The sequence below is a fragment of the Mesitornis unicolor genome, unplaced genomic scaffold (assembly GCF_000695765.1).
Source record: "Mesitornis unicolor isolate BGI_N332 unplaced genomic scaffold, ASM69576v1 scaffold45803, whole genome shotgun sequence".
NCBI lineage: Eukaryota > Metazoa > Chordata > Aves > Mesitornithiformes > Mesitornithidae > Mesitornis > Mesitornis unicolor.
The window spans coordinates 10,476-32,252 of NW_010177581.1; the positions used below are offsets into that span (position 1 = coordinate 10,476).

Here is a 21,777-nt window from a genome sequence, read left to right on the forward strand (position 1 = left end):
GGAAAATACAGTCCTACAGCTCTCATCTAGGACCAAAAAAGAATTATTAAATCCTAGTCTTTTTAGAAATGAAAACCAGAATGTGAGTGCAATTGGCATGAAGAGCTCCTTTCATAAGGCATACTTCAGCCTTGCTTGTCTCCTGAATCCCACAGCTAATTCTGATAGTAGGTATAAGCACATTGTACATTACAAGTGCATCAATTCCAGGTGGCCATGGGATCTTTCACATTCTTTCTCATGAAGGTCACTTTCTGTTTCTGGTTTTGACAGAGTAACCGGTGAGGCCCTGAGAGGTAGTCATGTCATCACGCGACTTTCTGCCTGTAGACATTGGCTCTTGAGCATTGTGTGACCAAGAAAAGAGAAAAAATAACCAGAAGAGAGCAGCCTAAGTGCCCTTCAGATTGCCTGAAGAAACTATCCGATAGTCCAAAATTTTCCGTTTGTTTCCTTTTCCTCTGTTTAAGGGTTCCTTGCTCCTCAGGTTTTCAGATAAAATTTGAATAGTTATTTCTGTTTTCTTCTTTTTTCACGTAGATTTTTTTTTTTAATTCCTCACTGAAATTTGATGATAAAGGTGATCACACCACTGTAAATCCTTCGGAAGAAGCAAAATAAATCACTGCTGTAAATTGTGGTATAATTTTCAAGTGGACTAATTAGCTATGTTACAAAATACAATAATAATCTTTGGTTTAATGGGATGTGAATCGACATCTTTTCTCTTTGCTAGTGACAATCGGCAACTTCAGCTTCTTTACTTGGAATGCATCCTCTCCATGTTAAACAGCTCCTCTCCCAACATGCACCAGCACAAAGGATTCACTGATCTAATATGGTGAGTACATCTGAAGACTAATGTAAATATTCAGTTTGTAAGTAAGAAAGAAACTTCTCTCCCCAGGAATGCAAGCAAACCTGTAATAAATTTCCAGATGTGAGCAGAGCTTGCTGCTAACCTACTCTTAGTTCATTCTGTGCCTCATAGAAGATTGGTTAGGACCCCCTGCTCAGCTAGCATATTAAATCTAAGTAGTGAATTATCACTGTAATGAAGTCTAATGTATTTAGCTGGAACAGAAAATCTCTTACGTTTTCTGCAATAGTTCAGATTTTTGTGTGGCATTAAACACACAAATATTCTGCTTACTGTAGAAGGGTGCTGTAGAGATTCTTACTGCTCTGATGCAGTATTAGTGCAGCATTAGTGCCAGATGGCGTGCTGGTGACCAGAAATGCTTGTGACTGTATAAAGGCTGAAGGTAAATGGTCCTCATGGTGCTTCCACTTTATCAAGAAATACCCTTTTGAATACACTTCACCAGAAAGGCTTGATGTCCTTACTGTTCGTATCTACCTCTGAGTTGTTTGATGCCATCACTATGGAGCACTTGAAATAATCTTTTTCCCTCATTTTGTTTGTAATAATTTTTTTAATAGCATATGGATAATTGAGTCATTGTATATAAAGCAAGAATGTAACTAATATGCAGTTCCTTGCAGTCCATGCCCATCCTGTAACCTTGATGGGTGATTGCGTTAAGAAAAGATACATGATTGTTAATGGCAAGTGTGTTTCTTGTGCTTTGAAATTGAGGTGTTTGACTTCAACCCAATTCTAAGGGTGAAACATGTAAACGCACCCATAACTTCCCTTGCTGTCTCAGGAAAATTAGTGGGTGCTGGACTGGGAGGTCTTCAGGTTGATCTCTGATTCTGAGAGCAGAATTCTCTCTTTCATTGCAAACCCATTTCAGAAATTTCTGCCCTTGAATTTCACCCAGTCCTTTGTTTATGCTTCTATGACTGACTGTGGGGCCATCCTATAATCATGGTTGCTGAAATTATCTCAAAGAAAACAATTTGTTTTATTTTAAATTTACATAATTTCCATGATCCAGTTTACGCTGCAAATCTACAGGTGTTTGTATTTGTATTATGTGTATCATGAGGGCAAGCCATCACAGAATATTAGGAGTTAGAAGGGACCTCAAAAGATCATCCAGTCCAACCCCCCTGCCAGAGCAGGATCACCTACACTAGGTCACACAGGAACGCGTCCAGGCGGGTTTTGAATGTCTCCAGAGAAGGAGACTCCACAACCTCTCTGGGCAGCCTGGTCCAGTGCTCTGTCACCCTCACAGTGAAAAAGTTTTTCCTCGTGTTCAGATTGAACCTCCAATGCTCCAGCTTGCACCCATTGCCCCATGTCCTGTCATTGGCTGTCACTGAGAAGAGCCTGGCTTCTTCCTCCTGACACTCGCCCTTTACAAATTTATAAACATGAATGAGGTCACCCCTCAGCCTCCTCTTCTCCAACTTAAAGAGTCCCAGCTCCTTCAACCACTTCTCACAAAGGAGATGCTCCACTCCCCCAATCATCTTTGTGGCTCTGTGCTGGACTCTTTCAAGCAATTCCCTGTCCTTCTTGAACTGAGGGGCCCAGAATTGATCACAATGTTCCAGATGTGGTCTCAGCAGGGCAGAGTAGAGGGGAAGGAGAACCTCTCTCAACCTACTAACCTTACCCCTTCTGATACACCCCAGGATGCCATTGGCCTTCCTGGCCACGAGGAAAGGACTTCTTCACCTGCATTGCTGCCAAGGAATATGCATCCTCCAACTACACCCTTAAGATGAAGTGGAAAAAAAAATGTTAGGAAGACATGAAGCAGTTTAAACTGCTCACATCATTTTGAATATATACCAGTATAAGTACACACTAGCTGAATAATGAAATTGTGAACCAAACTGATAGTTGTCTTTGTTCTTTAAGGAGCTGCTGCATACATGCATGCAGCTTTCTCTGTGACTGGCACTTTGTAGCCAGTTCTCAACAGAAGGTAAAGAAGAGAGCAGACAGAGAAGATTTAGCTCTCTGTTCTCCTGACAGTGTTCTCCATAGTGTGATACAGAAGCACTTTGATGGGACTAAGACGTGTTGGGAATACGTTTGTTGCAACCTGTGATTAGGCCTGCTTCAAGGCAGGCACGTTTCTGAAGCAGTGAACTAACATGTTTTGAAGTGTACCCGATTGGAGAAAGAAATGAAATAAGCAGACTCAAAATCACTATCTGATGTCTGATTAAAAGCTGAGTTTTCTTCTGTGGCGTCAGAAAGCCAAGCTGTTTTAGCAAGTGCATTAAGAGAATTCTGGTCTGCATAAAAAAATCATGAGAAAATAAGATGTGCTCACCTATGAGGATGTGTTACTTATAATGCTGAATGAATCATTACTTGTCATTGCTCGGTCTAGGCACCAGCTTGAACCTCTGAGCCATGTGGGTAAAAATCAGGTTTGGGAGTGCATTCTTATGCAGCTCTCGGCTTTTTAAATTAAGGTCTTGCAGACTGAAGTAAAATGTCAAGTGCCTGAGTGCAAATCTGAAATAACAGCTAATGGAGCAAAGTGCTAAGTTGGTTTTGGCTCTAGTTCCACCAAAGAGCGATCTGCTGGTGTGGAATCACTTAACTTGAATGTTCATGCAGAAAGACAGTTGAAGGAAGAATGGTGTTTTTAGTGTATAGTGGCATATGAGGAGTTACAATGCACACTTTGAGTTACTGTAGAGGGCTTTAATTATGTTTTCAAAAACCAGCAAAACATGGCAACAACTGGGGGTGCTTACTAAAATACATGCATGTGCATTCAGTGGTGGAACATCAGGCCTTCTAATTAATATAGATTGCTTTTTGTTTGGTCAGCTTTTATTAAAGCTCCCAAATTGAATTGAAGAAGCAGCACTTGGCAGTAGAAACCTAGAATTTCTGCCTTGCAATAGCTTGCAGCCAATGAAAGAGACAGGCATGCTATCCTGCAAAGGGCAGCACTGTGCAGCAACATGAATTTGCAAAATAGGTATCATGTTTATAAAGCACCCAGAAGTATTTCCTTATGTACTGGCATGCTGACACTTGGGACATGAAAAAAGCCTGGCGTAATTTGTTGTTCTGTCTAGCCGCTGCTGTTGACTGATCATTAAAACAAGAGTGTATATCTGACTTAACTGGGGGCTATTTTCAGTCTGTTCCTGTGAGACTTTTTTTTTTCTGTTACCATCTGCTTCTTTCCTCTTTCTCAGGAAGCAACTGTGTCCAGCCCTAGTAGTAATTCTGGGAAACCCAATCCATGACAAAACTATCACCTCTGCCCACAGCAGCATCTGCCTTGAGGCTGATTCACCTTCCTCAGGGATCTCTGATCATGGCCGAGGTTCAGGTTGTTCCTCCACAGCACCTGCCCTTAGTGGGCCAGTTGCACGGACCATATATTATATTGCAGCAGAACTGGTTCGACTGGTGGGGTCAGTGGAATCCATGAAGCCTGTGCTGCAGTCTCTCTATCACCGGATATTACTTTACCCACCACCTCAGCACCGAGTAGAAGCCATCAAAATTATGAAAGAGGTAGGATAATCACGTGTGCAAATCCAAGCAAGTAAATCTAAATGTTTATTTAACAGTAAATGTTGCTGATCCGTGTATACCAGTCCATTCCATACCTTACCACTAGGGATGTTGAGAGCACCATTTTTGAGCACAGTAGTTACATCAGACCCCCTCTGACAAATATTTTTAATTTTACAAAATCTTAATAGCTATATTTTTTCTCCATGATGCAAGCTGCTATGGCAACCCTGTTGGTGTTCATGCTGTGGTACTGCATGGAGCAGATTTATCACTGAGTCATGACTGCTCTTTTGGGTGAAATACAGCATAGTGATCCAGTTCTCAACTTCTTTGGCATCTTTCCTCTTGCTAGAAGTAGATGTTCATCCTCACAGTGTAGCATTCCAGGCATTAAGGTGAGTATATGCTTTGATTACATGCCAGGTTCTTGAAATAGAATTTCCTTTAGCTCTAGTAGAACAGCCACAGGGAAGCTGCCAATGTCTTAAGAGGCCATCCCAAGACCAGTTCATTCTGGCTTCTTGCCCAGTGACTGTGACAGCCCTAGAGCTGGAGCACTGTAAGACTTCTTTGAGCAGCAGCTGAAATCATGGGCTCTTCTGTTTCACATATGCGGCTTCCTTCTCATGCTGTGGAACACAAGGCAACTCACGTAATTTGTAGAAACAGTGGCCTCTCTTAGAGGACTTTTGTTCTAGCTTGTGCATGCCCAGGCTGTTCTGTGTCTGAAGATCTAACACCACACAGCCACCCACTGGGTTGTTGTCTGAACTGGCAGTCACCTTGGCACTTGTCTTTATCTAATTTTAAATGATAGCAAGATGGCAGTTGAAGTTTTAGGGAAAGCTCAGTCTGATATTTCCTGCAGGACATATCTGTAGCCTCTTTCTGCTTTATTATTATGGGCTTGTTTGCAGAGCCTTCTCCTTGTATTTCCTGGTGGGTAATTAACAGGATGCCACCCAGCAGGTTGAGTTAGAAGGAATCACTTTGCCTCACTTTGTATGACTCTACCATTTTTGTAATTGTGTGACTGAAGAGAAGGGCCACCTTTGATATACAATATAATGCAAGATACTGGCTCTATATTTAGGCATGAAGATTGTCTTGTGTGCAGTATCAGTTGAAACATACTCAGTCAAAAATGTAAAGAACTGGAGAATGTTCTATATGTGATTCTTATTGAATATTGTGCTCTTTTCTATCCGCTTTTCTGCCTTTAAAGAGAGGAAAGGTAGCTTTATTACGTAGAACATGAACGTGCTGTTTTCCTTTGCTGTGAGAAATTGCAGTACTGCTACCTTGGGTTCCAAGGCTTGGTAGAACTATGACTCATTTATTGTATTTAAATAATGCTTAGATAATGCTCTAGTAACTTCTGTTTCCTTTCCTTTCAGATACTTGTCAGTCCTCGGCGGCTTTGTGATTTGGCAGGGCCCTGCTCTTCTGAGTCAGAATCCAGGAAGAAGTCTATTTCTAAAAGGAAGTCCCATCTGGATCTTCTCAAGCTGTACGCTTTGTTTCCTCCTTTAGCTTCTTCTCTTTTAAACCTGTGCACACAGGACTCTTAAACAGTTGTGTCTTCAGACCCAAACCCAAATATGAGCCAGGGTTAAATAAGCTGTGAAGATGGAAGAGGGTTAAAAGCTATTAATGGTTTGTCATCAGTCATGGCCTGTTTGTGTATTTCCCAAAATACCGAAATATATTGCTTTACAGGTGGTCATTCTTGGGTTTGGATCCCTAACCTTGCAATGAAATAACTGTGTGCTTGTTTAGAGGTACATTTCCAAGACGAAGTCAAAGGAAGTAATCAAAAATTTCACAGAATCTTAGGAGTTGGAAGGGACCTCGAAAGATCATCCAGTCCAATCTCCCTGCCAGAGCAGGATCACCTACGCTAGGTCACACAGGAACGCGTCCAGGCGGGTTTTGAATGTCTCCAGAGAAGGAGACTCCACAACCTCTCTGGGCAGCCTGGTCCAGTGCTCTGTCACCCTCACAGTGAAGAAGTTTTTCCTCATGTTCAGATTGAACTTCCTATGCTCCATCTTGCTCCCATTGCCCCTTGTCCTGTCACTGGCTGTCACTGAGAAGAGCCTGGCTTCTTCCTCCTGACACTCGCCCTTTACAAATTTATAAACATGAATGAGGTCACCCCTCAGTCTCCTCTTCTCCAAGAAGAGAGACCCAGCTCCCTCAGCCACTCCTCACAAGGGAGATGGTCCATTCTCTCAATCATCTTTGTGGCTCTGCACTGGACTCTTTCAATCAATTCCCTGTCCTTCTTGAACTGAGGGGCCCAGAATTGATCACAATGTTCCAGATGTGGTCTCAGCAGGGCAGAGTAGAGGGGAAGGAGAACCTCTCTCAACCTACTAACCACACTCCTTCTGATACACCCCAGGATGCCATTGGCCTTCTTGGCCGCAAGGGCACGTTGCTGGCTCATGGTCATCCTGCTGTCCACCAACGCCCCCAGGTCCTTTTCTGCCTGGCAGCTTTCCAGCCACTCATCCCCAAGCCTGTAGCGCTGCATGGGGTTATTGCGACTGAAGTGCAGGACCCGGCACTTGGAACTACTTAAACGTAGTCAGTTGAGCAAGAATGGTTCTTAGTTCTTATAAAGATCATATATTGCAGATAAGAATATTCAGGACACAGATGGCTTTAAATTTAGCTTCAGTTGGGTGTTGAGGGTTTTTTTCAGTGCAGGTGCTTGTCTGTAAGGAAAAACATGCTGTGCATGCTAGTACAAATGCACAGTAACTATTTCCCGAGTTGGGAGTCCCGTTATAGAATGGCCATGTCCACATGGGAGACATAGTAATTTGTTCTAATAGTAGTTGTCTTTCTAAGGATGAGTTTTACAGCGTAATTTCACTTATTTTTTTCCTGGCTATAGAGGGGTGATGTTGGATGACAGTGCCATGTACTCACTGTATGTGCTACATCACTTAAATAAACTCTGTTTTAATTGCAGTATCATGGACGGGATGACAGAAGCATGCATCAAAGGTGGTATTGAAGCATGTTATGCTTCAGTGTCCTGTGTCTTTGCCCTGCTTGGTACATTAGATGAGCTGAGCCAAGGGAGGGGTCTTAGTGAAGAGCAGATCCAGCTGCTGCTCCAGCGCTTAGAAGAATTAAAGGATGGGACTGAGACAAGCAGGGACTCCATGGAGATCAATGATGCTGACTTTAGGTGGCAGAGGCGCATCCTGTCCTCAGAAAATCCTGCCTGGGAATCAGGAAATGAGAAGAGTCCCGATATTAGCATTAGCGTTACCACAGACACTGGTCAAACGACTTTGGAAGGGGATATGGGACAGACAACTCCAGAGGATAATCCAGAAAGTCAAAAAAACTCACTGCCATCTCCAGCTGGACACGAAAGCAAAGAGATTCATTATAGAGAACCAGAGTCAGAAACCATTGACCAGCCAGATGTTGTTCAAAGAAGCCACACCATAGTCTATCCGGATATAACCAACTTCTTATCAGTTGATTGCAAGACCCGGTCCTATGGATCCAGATACAGTGAAAGTAACTTCAGTGTAGATGACCAGGACCTTTCTAGAACTGAGTTTGATTCATGTGATCAGTATTCCATGGCAGCAGAGAAGGACTCAGGCAGGTCAGATGTCTCAGACATAGGCTCTGACAATTGCTCCCTGGCTGATGAGGAGCAGACACCACGGGACTGTCCCGGTCACAGGTCCTTACGTACTGCTGCTCTTTCTCTGAAATTGCTGAAAAACCAAGAAGCAGACCAGCACAGTGCACGGCTGTTTATCCAATCACTTGAAGCTCTTCTTCCTCGACTTATAGCTCTTCCCAGCGTAGAGGAGGTGGATGGAGCACTGCAGAGCTTCTCTTCAACCTTCTGCTCAGGTTTGCAAGCAAGTATTTACTGTCTAACGAGCATGCACACTGCGACAGCACTTCACACAGATTCTCTTGTAGGATTTCATCTTCAGAGAATGTATACAGAATAAGGATGTTTGTGCTTTACAAAGCACGTTTCTTCACAGCAGCACACTTCATCTAGGGCAGAGCAAATTGAATATGCAGGCACTGATTCAAAGGGAGGTCAGTCCATTGACTCTTAACAGGTTCAGGATTACATCATCTGTCAACAGAGAAATCAAATTTTCCATAGTAAGATACCTCTTCAAAGGTTTTTGAAGATCTCTTGAGAAGATTTGCACATGCTGTCATTAAAGAGAGGTTGGGGTTGCCCCTTAGCATGAAAGGGCTGTGGGCAGGACCATCACCTGTTTTGAAAGGGATTTAAGTATCTTAGTACAGCACTGTGTTACTATTAGTAATGCCAGCCTTGCAAAGAAGGTTATAACAATTCCACAGCAGTAAGCTCTCCAAAGGATAAGAAAAGAGGAGCGACTCTCTTCTTCCTCACTCTTTAGTTTTTCTTAATACTGTTATCTATCATGACAGGAAATGCTGACCTCAAAGCTCAGACCAAGTGAAAAACAAAGATCTTTCCTTTTAAGAGACTAAATACAGTTCTTTCAGGATTAGAACATTTGGGATCTTGACTTGGTCAATCAAACAAAAAAACACCATGCAAAGGCTAGTTTGTCCTGTTGATAGTATATTTAAAATGTGTATAAATACATATCTTTTTAAAGGGTTTCATTTTCCTGACAGTGGCCAAAGTGGTAATGTTTGTTAAAATATATTTCTGTTTATCTTAATTCACCACAGTTGCCTTTCCTATTGCTCCTCTCCTAATCATTGCTTCATTCATTCGTGCCTTCTCACACACATTAAGCTCATGTAGAGTCAGTAGGGATGCTTCCCATCATCATCCAGCATAATTTAGATATAAAGCTGGGTAAATAAGTTTATATTCCTGATATTCTGTTTAAATGCTGCCCAGATAAGCCCTAACTCAGGAAGATAGCGGGTGACACTCTTAAGAAACATTGGCCATGGTATATCACAGAACAGAGATAACTTAAATAACATTAATATTAATGACATTCCTAATTGAGGGGCTCAAAAGCGTCCTTTCTGTCACAAGGGATTTGTTTCTCCTAAAAAAGAGTGATATTGAGGTTATGCCAGAAGACCAAGACTAGAACTCTAGCTTGAAATTTTGTGCATATATTCCCTCGTGCATGAGTATACCACTTTTTGTCTGTCAAATCCCTTTAGAATGTTTTAAAGCACTGAAAGAGAGAGACCTAGCAGGGTTCTAGATTTTAAAGTTAAATGCAGCTTTTGTTGTCACTCAGTATGACTAATACTGTGGGAAAGGTGGAAGAATTCACTTAATTTCTGCCTTAAGTCCGTAATTTCTGGTTTGGATACCTTTTAAAAAAGGTACCTAGTCTTGGACTTTGAATGTTGAGTTGAGGAAGACCTTTTACTTTCCTAAGAAAGCCACCCCATGGCTAAATCTGTACTTAAAAATGTACACCATGTTTCCAGTCTGATTAGGTGAAGTATTCTTAGAAGATAGCACTCAGTAAGGATTCATTAAAAAATTACAGTAACAAGTTACTGTATTAAAATAGCTTGGAAGAGGTATCCTGATATTTTCATAGAGCTGTGGCTGCTACATAATGGTAATCTTATGCTCTCACAAGTTCTGTTCAGATCATGTTTCCCTTGGATGCCTGGAATGAGACTCAACCAGCTGAAACAGTCCCTGAACTTGTACCTCAGATCTTAAACAAAAGTCCTTCAGTGCTCTTGATGTGAAGACTTGTGTTCCTGTGTAGGTGAGAGAGGCATAAAGAGAGAGAGAGAGGGAGAGAGTCAGCCTAGCAGAGCTATAGTGAAAGTAAGATTTGGAAGTCAGTTGATTAAAAACCTTTCTAATCTGCAGTTTTAGTCTTTCTTCAGAAGGTTACTCCTTGTTGCTAGATAAAAACAATGCAAAAAAAATACTTAGTGACACTGGAGTGTGATGTCTATCTTAAAAAGTATTGAATTATCTAAAAACTCTCAATGTTGTCTTGACTTGCACGAAACACTTAAGTTTGCATTTTTTTTCAGGACCTCCTTTTACCTGGCCAATTTACATGAACTGTTTTCTGTATTAAGACAGCCTGCTAACCTAGTTGTTTATTATAGCTGGCAGATTCTTATAGTAAGAGGTTGATGATCAGTATTCTCTTAATTCAGACATAACTATTCTCATGAACTGCAATGTCAAGGCATTAATTCTAAAAATTGTGTGTCATTGTGTGAATAATCATAGCAAACATTTCTATCGCCTTTTACAGTTTTGATTCCATAGCTTTTAGTGGCAATGTTTTGATGTTGTTAACCATCATTGCAAGTTTCCACATCAGCTGATCTTCTACTTTTGAGATCTGAGCATCTCTCAAATGCAGGTTTTTTTCCACCATATTTTAGAGGAAATTAGGGACCATATTTTTCCCAAACACTTCAGGATGCTCCAATACATACCTAACATGTAGTAGCCACTTTTATGTGCAGTTATACACCTTCCTTTTTAATTGTAGTCATGTATAGGAGGTTGCTCAAATTTTTAGATATTTTAATGCAAAATGAAGTGGGCTTTTCTTTTTTTGTTTTCCAAACATCTCTGTCTTGAGGTTTTTATTACTGTAGCAGATGTTCCCAAGATACTTATTTGAGAGAGAGAAGGCATATATTCTAGCTTACATCAATATCATGATCTTCCATCCAATGAAGCGTTAAGATGCATCTTTGCCTTCAGTGATGAAGGAGTCACTGGAGCAACTCACAGCTACTTTCAAGCACGTGGCTGCAGTTTTGGTACTAGGTAAAGATTCTCTGTTAACCTTCACCATGAGAATTCTACCCTAAGCACATGGCTGCCCATGTGGGTATGGTGTGTGGCCAGCCCTATCACCCCTCTTTCACAAAGGTTGCTCCCTTGAACAGCTGTTCGTTTTTGAGACCCACCCTGGAACAGTTACTCTCTTTCTAAATCCGCCCCCAAACAGTTACTCACCTTATCCACGCCCCCAAAGTGACGACAGTGGAAAGTCCGAGAAGGCAGCAGCACAGAGCTTTCAAACCCTCACGAGGCAAGAAAACATTTGCTTTTTTTCTGTGTGTGGACTTTTATTTTTCTTTTTTTTTAATGTTAATGGTTTGATGTATTTTGTCTAAGAAGAGGCATGAGCTATATGGTGGGAGGAATATATTCCCAGTAAACCACTGCAGCAGTTAACAAATGACGCAGCTGTCCTTCGCCATGTAACTAACCTTGGAAGCTATTTTTTTTTTGTTTCATTTCAAATGTTTCCTCTAGGATAAAGCTTACTCCTTAATCTTCCCTAATTGATGTTATATGTATGGATTTCACAGTTGATGTAAAAATCCTGAAATATTGTGGGTCATGTGGGAGGGGTCCGGTATTTCTGTTTTTTTCATGGCTAAAACTACAGGTCATGAGGATTCAATTTGGGTATTGCTCACACTTGATTTATATTTTTCTGTCAGTAGGTCAGCTAACTCGGAGGAAAATTTATGTGCTGTCTGTCCTACCTGGAGAGAAAAGATTGTGCCACTGGGCATGGTTGTAGGCTGCTGTTTGATACAAATAGTGTTTTCAGGAGTACCGAGCACTTACAGGTGGCTTGTGGATCTGGCAGAGCTGCAAGTGCACAGCTATCTAGAAAGCAGGTCTTGTATGAACTAAGCAGGGCTTGGAGTTGTAACGAGTTCCAGCCAGCTTGGCCCCTAATATTTGTCCACATACCTCTAGGACACGGAGAGAATGGTGATTACAGCCTGATCCTGCAAGATGCTGAGCACTCCAGGCCCCATCCAACAACTCACTTAGCCAGGACAGATTTACTGGGGAGTTAAAAGGGCTGTCACCCTCATTAGCACCATTTGCTGCAAAGTATGCTCAGTTAAGGACACAGGCTTTGCGTCTGGCCCTTCCCACCTCACCTTTCCAGTCAGCCTTGCAGATGTATCCTGCCCTTTGTTTTGTACCTAGCAGTCGTCCCAATGGTTGCTGGTGCTCCTTGTGTATTTCAGATTTAGCGTACTGCTTTGCTTGGATGTGACTGGAGTGTTCAGTTTGCCTTGCAGCACTGCATTCTAGATGGACTACTTATTTTTCTATTCCCTATTCTAGTGCATTTAGTAGAGTCACTTCTACTGATGATTCATTAACTATTCTACCAATCTGTTGGTGCTGAAATGCTAGGGTTAGTTTCTGATTTATCTTTTTTTACAGGCAGAATCTGTGTAAAATGTGAGAGCTCACATGGTGTTTTTGTTAGGTATGATGCACTCACCAGGATTTGAGGGAAACCTGAATTTCAGCTTCCAGACTCTGATGAATGCAGACAGTTTATACATGGTCTCACATTACACTCTGCTGCTCAACCTAAAATTGGCCAACTCCGATTACTACAGGAAGAAGCCTGCCCAAGCGCCTGTGTTGCTGGTGAGTGGGGGAATATGGGAAAAACTGTTACAAAAAAGAAAATTTGTTTTGCTTCCTTTCACGAAAGACAGCCCACACATAAAGCCTTCAGGCTGCTTGCTAAGTGGGGAAATAGTAATTGCAAATGAAGCTGCTTGCATTTATCTTGCATGATAAATGTCATGCATCTGTATGACACAGATTATCTGTAATTCAGGGATGAATGAATGCTGCTTACTGATTATCATTAAAATAGAACTCATTCTGATGACTTTGCTTCATCTTGCAACTAGTTTTGAGTATAAAAACAAATTTCTTACTTAATACTTAATTTGTATTTATGCAGATGAAGACATGAGAACTTTAGAATGAAGAATGATTAGATTTTTAGTAACATGAACTGATAATTTTGTGGCATATGGGATTCCTCAGCTCCTTTAGCTTTTTAGAAATTGTTTTGAAGGCTGCAGGAGTTATAAAACTTGCATGTATGCTTTTGAACTAAGTTGCCCAAGATAAGCCATTTTGAGAGTCTTCCTAGAAAGAAAAAAATGCTGATGTATGGAACAAAAAAAAAACCACCAACCAAACAAAAAATCTGTCAAAACGTACCATTATTGCTGAGCTTCCTATTTATTTTCTGAAAGATCTCAAAAAACAACTATGTTTTAACATCATGATCAGTTCTGTTACGTTCTTCAGCAGCTGCGACAGAATATCTGTGACTCAGAACCTCCTCTAGGGGCAGCACTGTGCACAACAGGCCTAAGCGTGACCTAAGTGTTACTGAAAATAGTTCAGATATCTAATTGGACCCCAGTTCAACTGTGGTGACAGAATGCAGAAGGACCTGGCTGCTGGACAAGGCAGCATTAGGTGCCACAACTTCTTTTTATTGGAATTGAGGTGCTACCCCTACCTTGTGGAAATAGCGAGACATCAGCATGTCCCATTATCACTGTGCAAGAGCTGTCATTACGATTTGCATATTGCTTGAACTGCAGCAAGAGAAGGGAAAGCTCCTTGTTCGTGTCATTCTCCATCATAGACACACATTGTGATCTTTGGTTAATTCTTATTTTCAGATAACCTCACTTCTACTTCTTATTACTTCTCTTGTACTCAGAAGTGGATCTAATGGCAGAGGCTCATGCTGTAGGGCTTACTGATGTCTTACATCTGGCTTTTATGGTTCTCTGCAGAAGGAGTTCATGAAGCAGGTCCAGTCCAGTGGAGTGTTGATGGTATTTTCCCAGGCCTGGGTTGAAGAACTGTACCACCAGGTGCTAGAAAGGAACATGCTGGGGGAAGCTGGATACTGGGGAAGCTCTGAAGAGCACAATCTTCCACTTATCACCATGCTGACTGGTCAGTAGTATGTTATGGTGGCAAGGAGAACTTCCAAACACATGTTTAAAGCAAGCTACAATAACATGCTGCTTAATTGCATTACATACAGAACAGCATGTCATCATGCAACACATGTTTCATGAAATTACCTGTAAAGGAGGCTTAACTGTGGCAGGTACCTAAGTGTTTGATTTGGACCAGACAGAAAGCTTTTGAAGCACAGATTTAACAACAAATTTTCCTGGGAGACAGAGTGTAGGTTTGTTCACTGAACCAAAACGTCTTTTAATTCTATCAACTTCAGTTCTGGTAAACTTGGTACCTGTTAATGGTAAGCAGTAAGGTTCCTGTTTTCCTGATGTGATAGCAAAGCCATTTCAGTGTGCCTGTGGTGCTGTACAAATAGAAATACTGGCATCTGATCCTGGAAGCCTTCCACAGATTGGGCTTCCCTTGATTCAGATTTGTGCTATGCCAGGGATATGCCAAATGGCGCTAGAGAGAGAAACTGAAAACCTGGAGTGGCTCTAAGAAACACTTAAAACCAATCCTTACCTTCCTTTGAGGGGGGAAAAAAAATCAAATGGTATCAGCTGAAAGGGAGCAGGATGCCTGTGATACTGTACTGATATAAAATGCACTGTCTGCTTGAATGTGTATACAGTATGGTTACAAAAAGATAAAACAGTGTATGCAGGGAGAGCACTGGCTTCAGCTAAGCCGTTAACTGGTAATCAAAGGGCACTGCTCTGAAAGTATTTTGATGATTGTATTGAGTTCGGTGTTGCTTTTAAATATTGAGTGATATATAGTCAGTTGGGAAGCTGAAAGAAACACTTTGGAAAAACTATAGCCATGAAGTATGTGGAGAAGAAACAGATGGACAGGGGCTGCTAGAATGGAAATCAGCCTGACATCCCTAATATTAAACTCTCTGTGAGAAGCTGCTCTTCTGTTATATTGGAAAAAGGGTTGTATTTCCTCTGAGACTGAACACACATAGGTCCACATAGGTCATGTTTATGCCAAGGCTTCAGAAGGCTGCCAGAAAAGAGCAGTTTAGAAGAATAACTGAGAAGTCAGGAGCAGTAGTACTTACTTGAACAAAGAGACAGTAGGAGTTGCTTGCCTTATACCATCTGTGTGTTGAATAGTTATCTGTGGTTTTTTAATGTTCTGGCAGACATCGATGGCTTGGGAAGCAGTGCAATTGGTGGCCAATTGATGTCATCTGCTTCAGCTCAATCTCCTCTTTCCCAGAACCGGAAGACAGATGATTCTGTTGTTGCAGGTATTAAGACTGTATTATAAGTTGTTATATACCATAAATATATTCAGATAAATTGTGTTTTAGAACAACAGTTTAAGGGTTGAGGCAAGTATATCAGTACATCCTCATGTGAATTGGTAGTCCAGCATACAGAGGACAAATATTTTTTGGTTGATTGGTTGGTTTTCTTTACCATTGGTGATAAAGCTGCTGTTGTGTCATTTGCCAGTAGTAGTAGTAACACATTTATCACTCCAGGAGTTGCCTTTGCCCGATACCTTTTAATCGGCTGTTGGAAGAACTTGATTGACACTTTGTCCACACCACTGACTGGCCGCATGGCAGGCAGCTCCAAGGGCCTGGCCTTCATCCTGGGAGCAGAAGGAGCCAAGGAGCAGAACCAGAAGGAGAAGGACTCCATCTGTGTGAGCCTGGATGGGCTGAGGAGGGCAGCCCGGCTGAGCTGTGCTCTAGGTACTGCTGTGTGGGGGCTGTTGTGCCAGACTTGTAAAATAGGATGGTAGTTCTCCTTGAAAGAATTAGAGAGAGAGGAAAGCAGCATCCTGTTCCGATCTTGGATAGTAACCTGGACTGTAGGGCTCCCCATAAATCCCATCTATCCTACAGCATAGACATATCCAGCCATGTTTCCTTGACACAACCTGTTGTTGAGATTGCATGGGGTTGGGGAGGAAAGGCTGCTTAAACAGTAATTGTGTTATTGCCTTACAGGAGTTGCTGCTAACTGTGCATCTGCTCTTGCCCAAATGGCTGCTGCCTCCTGTGTCCAAGAAGAGAAAGAAGAAAAAGAAATCCAAGAGCCCAGTGATACTATAGCTCAAGGTAACTGTGATTAAATTATCTCATATTGCCCGCAGAGATGCGACTGGAAGGTACTTCACTACACAGATAGGAGAACAGCGGGGAATGCTACTATTGTGCACCATTTGCTTGTGGGATGTATGTCTAGAGGCTTTGATACGTATCTTAGGTTCTTAACATTATGTCATGCTAATTATATGGAACTGAGATCAGTTGAATGACAGGTAAGCCCACAGCATTTTTGAAATGTGGATATTTTAAGCTTTGTGATATCAGTACAACCAGAGGGCATCAGAGGAACAATATTTTTTTAATGTTGCTGTATGATAACATAAGCTGAGTTTACATGTCTCTCCCTGTCTTGTGTATACATCCTTCTTTTCCCATCATCAGATATTTAAAAGTGTTTCTAAATCATGTTAACTGAAGCTGGAATTTTAAAAAAAAAGTATATAACATGTAAAAAGTTCTGCATCTCTATACCATTACATCAGACCCAGTGGAAGTCAGTAAAGTCAATTGTTGTCTCCAGTGACTGTTTGGAGTAGCACATAAAATGCATCTGATGACATCTGATTTCTAATGGCAAGAAGCCTATAACGAAACACAGTGCTGCACAAATGGCCCTGCTTGGCACTTAGAGTTGGTGTCTCAGTAGAGGAAACAAAACTGAATCGGCCTGAGCACAAATGAGCTCTTGGCCACTCTGGTAGATATGACTGAACCGAGTTGGCCAGGCCATGTGGAGGCAAAGAGGAGGCAGCAGCAGTGGCCAGAGGCCAACAGATCTGGTTTATGGAAGCTTGCAAGGCTTCAAAATTTGTTTCCATTCCAATGCAGCATGAAAACTAAGCTTTTCAGAGATTCTCATGAAAAAGAATGAGGTACAACTGCTTGTAGTTCAGATCAGCATGAGTTTTGTTTTGACAAGAGTATCCATTATCAGAAGCTCTTTGGTGAAACTTCTGTATGGAAATAGATGTGAAATCTGCAAACTCTTTTTATCTGTAGCAAAGGAGATTTTGATAAAAGTGAATAAATGCAATTCCATCCAGCTCCAAAGACAAGCATGTAATATTACTGGTGATCTACATCTGTTCTGTGGGCAACAAGATGTGAATCTGGGGGTGGAGGGTGTCAATCTGGCATTGATTTTTTTTTTTCCTTCCCATGCATACAAAATCAAAAAGTATTTTCATTTAAAAACTGCCTTATGTTTATGAGGAGAAAATTGATTTCTCTGATTTGTTTTGTTTTGTTTAAACAAATTTTGTTTAAAATCTGCATGCTTTCATAGCTTTCAGACTCTCTACCTTTGTTATCACCCTATATACAAAGCAGTGTTTGTTTAAAAGCTGGAGAAGCTAATGTGGAGAGGTTTTGGGTTTTTTTTATTATTTTTCATGCTGCAGTGAAACAGAAAGTGGAGCAGAAACTGGAGCAGATGGGAAAAGTACAGGGAGTCTGCCTGCACACTGCTCATGTTTTGTGTATGGATGCAGTCCTTAACGTGGGCCTGGAGATGGGAAGCCATAATCAGGACTGTTGGCCTCATGTGTTCAGGTACTTGTCCGTTTTCCCAGAATAAGCAGAATTTATACTGAAAGAACAGACTCAGATGAAGGACTTTAGCTGCTTTGGGAATGTCTCAGAGTGAATTAACTGCCAGTATCTGCAGGAGAAAATACCACTGTTTTCCGTGGCTCTTCAGTGGCACAATCAACACTTAGAAATTTCAGTTACCAGAAGACTGTGGCAGACCTAGGAACCAAAATGGGATTTTCAGGCACGTCCACTAAACTATTGCTATCTGGTCACATGGGAGGCCAAAGGGTATAAGAAAAGTTATCTATGTTTAGTCTGAGAGTTAGAGACTGTCTGTTTACAGTATGAGGAAAATATCCTGTACATCATATCTGGTTCAGATGTAAAAATCAGTGCCTGCAAATTGGCAGCAGGTTTCCCTGTAAGCCTGCTGCTCACAGTGATGGGGCTGTGAGGCAGCTGAGACATGTACTTGCACTGTCCTTCTGAATCACCTCTGGAGTACAGACCCAAGCGTTTCTTTAGTGAGCCTGGTGATTAGCAGGGGGAGGAGTTGTTTTGGGGGTTTTATTCATCTTTTGCTTCTCCTGTTCGTTCTCAGGGTGTGTGAGTACATCAGCACGCTGGAGCACACCCACTTCAGTGACGGTGCTTCCCAGCCCTCCCTTACCATCACACAGTCACAGCAGGCACCTGGAGGGCTGCATCCAGACTCTGACCCCAGAGAGTCTCCGCAGGCACTGACTCCTGAGCAGGAGACCACCCTTAGCAGCAATCCTGTCATTCAGCCAGTTTCTGTCCAGGAACTCATCAAGGAGAGCAGTAAGGGCAGAGCTTTTGATTTCCGTGGAGGCAGCCTGCTGTGTGGAACCAGTGCTGCCAAAGCTGTTCTCATGCTCTCCACACAAGCTGACAGGTAAATGCAGTGTTGTCAGGAACCAGAATCCCTGTTCCTAAAACAGGACCAAAATGGACCTTTCTGCGATGCAGTGCAGCCTGATCTTTGCCTGTTGCAGCCACTTGCTTCAGTTGAGTTTCACAAGAGAGCTGCATGTGCATCACAACCAGCAGTTCCTAAAACACCTGGTTTTCTGTGTCTATGCAGTACCTGCCATGCAGCACCTACAGGTACTGGACTGAGTATGCCTGTGCCCAACAGTGAATATGCCAAGTAAATCAAATGCATCCTGAGTGTGATGGATTTATTGCTTGCATGTAAATTAATCTATTGGGTTCATTAAAGTAGACAAAATAAGTGGGTGTCTTATCCTGACAGGAGGGGACTGAGTGACAAGATTGGTGTCAGTTCTGCTTCTGTAAGGACCGTCTGGACAGCTCATCAGCCTGCCCCAACACATCTGGAGGAGGAAGGGCTGCCAAGCCTGGTTACAGAATGGCTAGGCTAAATGTCCCTACAGCATGGTCTGCAGACTGATATGTCACAGACTTTATCACTACTTCTGCTGTTCTTTCAGCAGCGCAGGCTAGAGTGGAGAATTTCATTGGTTTGCTTCTAATACCTTTTTTTCTCCAGCTGAGATTTTGCATTCTTAATCTCTGCCTATAGGAGGGAAGGGTGTTATTTGTAAATTCAGAGGAAAAAGTCATGCATACTGACACTGCTTGTAGGAGTTTGACTCTGTGCAGAGAAAGTACCTTGTACCCAGGAACCTCACAATACAGCTTGGTTCCAAGGATTAGAGAATAGCAGTACTGTAATTTTAATTATTTTGATTTCCGCACTATTAGTTAAGTGTAGATATCATTAGGACTCAATACCCAGTTTCTCAGGAGTAGAGAAAATTTTTCATGAAAAGCAGTGTCCGAAAATCATATTTGTGTCAACTTGTGGCTGCACTATGTGAAATTTCTGTCATCTCTGTGGAACCTACCTCCTGTGTCAGTTTAAGATTACTGCTTTAAGGATACAGATTTTAACTCTTAAGTCTTACAATGTCATTGCAGCTGAAAATAATGTCTCATTTATATTCCTAAATAGCAATTTAGTTACAGCAGCTTTAGGTCTAAGATTTGAATTAATTTGTTTTTCCCATAAGGGTCTGTAACTTCAGACAGAGCAAGCTGGTGTAACTCTAAAGTCAGTGAAGCTATGATGATCTATGTTGTGAGGACTGGGTTTTTGATTACTCACTGGTTTTTTTGATTACTGGTTCATGAACTGCTTATGGAATTAAGATACAACACGTATCAGCTGTGTGCAGATAAGGGTTTTCCTCTTACATACGCATCTAAGTCTGCATCTCATGAATTTTTCAATGAGATTCTGTTGTTTTACTCACAGGCTTTTTGAAGATGCTGCTGATAAGTTAAACTTGATGGCACTGGCAGGCTTCCTTTACCAGCTCAAGAAGGCTTCTCAAGCCCAGCTTTTCCATTCAGTCACAGACACAGTTGATTACTCCCTAGCAATGCCAGGTAAATCACCTGAAGATCCCTTACAGAGTTCTGTATTTCATGTACAACTGTACTGCTTAAAGGACTTGCTTTGTATTCTTATAGCTGAGGTTTTTTTCCAATTGAGATTTCAAGATGATATAAATAAAACACGGTATTTAATCTAATAAAATCTTTCTGTAGGAACAATTAAAAGTCTTTTAGAAAAGGCTGCTTTGGACAGGGACCACATCCACACCTGCTGTGAAACGCTTCAGAGGACATTGATTTGGTTCTTGGGCTTTGGGGGTGTCAATTATCCACAGATACTTAATCACAGCTCCGTTTTGGAGCCAAATCCAGTAAGGAAACTCTGGTAAACATAGACCCAAGGCAGTGGATTTAGGTTAGACATTTGACATTGGGATAACCTCAGAAACGTTCAGAAAATAGGTGATGGCAAACAAAGCACACAACTGAAGAATGTTAAGTAAAGCAGTGGGATTTGTCCTGCTTGCTCTGCCCCAGGACAATGGAGAATATACCTTACAGTACAAAGCCTGTAGATTGTCATTTCCATCACTGTCTCAAATAGAACAGAAGGATTGGACCCAAAGGAAGATACTTCACTTAAATATGTACTATGCCTTTAGAAGTCACATTAGTCATATGGGCTTCGTTCTGTCGTGTGGCAGACAAATTTTTATCTGGTACATGTCTTCACTTTAATTGGTTTCCCCTCTCCCTGAAGTGCTACTTGTCATTTTCTTAGTGTGACATTTCAAGTTGTTTGGTTTTTGCTCTTGCTTATCTCCAGGCCTCAACATTAATCACTTTATTTTTTGATAAATAGTGACCCTCTTATCACATATGTAGTAGTCAATCAAAAATAGTTAGTAATAATGAAATTAAAATTAGGATAGAACAATTAATTGTGTATTTTTTAATATTAAAAGTGGTAACCAGGGGGCATGCATCTTTTTTCAGACATAAAAGCATTAGAATATTTTAAATGGGAGAATGAAGTGTATATCCAAACATTGTAAAAGTAACAGAAGATGAATCCCTTTCAATAGGAAGTAATGAGTATTACTGGCTTGGGAACAGAAAAGTGTGTTCTCACATTCTTTGCTTCTCATCCTTTGCTTGATAAGAAATACAAAAGAACAAACTAAAACTAAATAATTTGTAATGTATATTCTTTCCTGTAGATGTCACTAAAGGTTTTTGTAACTACTATTTTGGGTCTTAATATCTATTATTTAACTTGTTGCTTAATTTTGCTGCAATACTTCTTCAAGCCTTTGTCTTTAAAATCTTCCCAAAAGAACTAATCACTTAAATCAAAGTAAAGTGTGTTTAATAAGTTGTTCTTGAAACTTGGGTCCATCTCCTGTTCTTTTACCTGCATAGGCATAAGCTGTGTTTTATATTGATTTGGGCTTTGGTTTTGTTTTGGTTTTTTCCTTTTTTTTTTTCCTCTTTACCACTCCCTCCGTGTCCCACCCCTTTCCCCCCCCCCCCCGGCCCCCCCCCCCCCCCCAGCTATAGTACTAATAATTGTTAACCAGA

The 21,777-nt window shown here is 41.4% G+C and overlaps 1 protein-coding gene across 1 annotated transcript in view; it reads left to right on the forward strand.

The window, feature by feature from the left end:
* Nucleotides 1–21,777, forward strand: part of KIAA1244 (KIAA1244 ortholog) — a gene marked incomplete at its 5' end in the record, with an annotated part of 52,713 nt that overhangs the window by 9,722 nt on the left and 21,214 nt on the right. The window contains 12 exons of the mRNA XM_010182129.1: nt 737–841; nt 4,087–4,411; nt 5,812–5,924; nt 7,398–8,308; nt 12,679–12,845; nt 14,027–14,192; nt 15,358–15,465; nt 15,703–15,918; nt 16,177–16,287; nt 17,679–17,829; nt 18,413–18,727; nt 20,114–20,247. Coding sequence (XP_010180431.1) covers nt 737–841; nt 4,087–4,411; nt 5,812–5,924; nt 7,398–8,308; nt 12,679–12,845; nt 14,027–14,192; nt 15,358–15,465; nt 15,703–15,918; nt 16,177–16,287; nt 17,679–17,829; nt 18,413–18,727; nt 20,114–20,247 — 2,822 coding nt within the window. The remainder of the gene's footprint in view (nt 1–736; nt 842–4,086; nt 4,412–5,811; nt 5,925–7,397; nt 8,309–12,678; nt 12,846–14,026; nt 14,193–15,357; nt 15,466–15,702; nt 15,919–16,176; nt 16,288–17,678; nt 17,830–18,412; nt 18,728–20,113; nt 20,248–21,777) is intronic.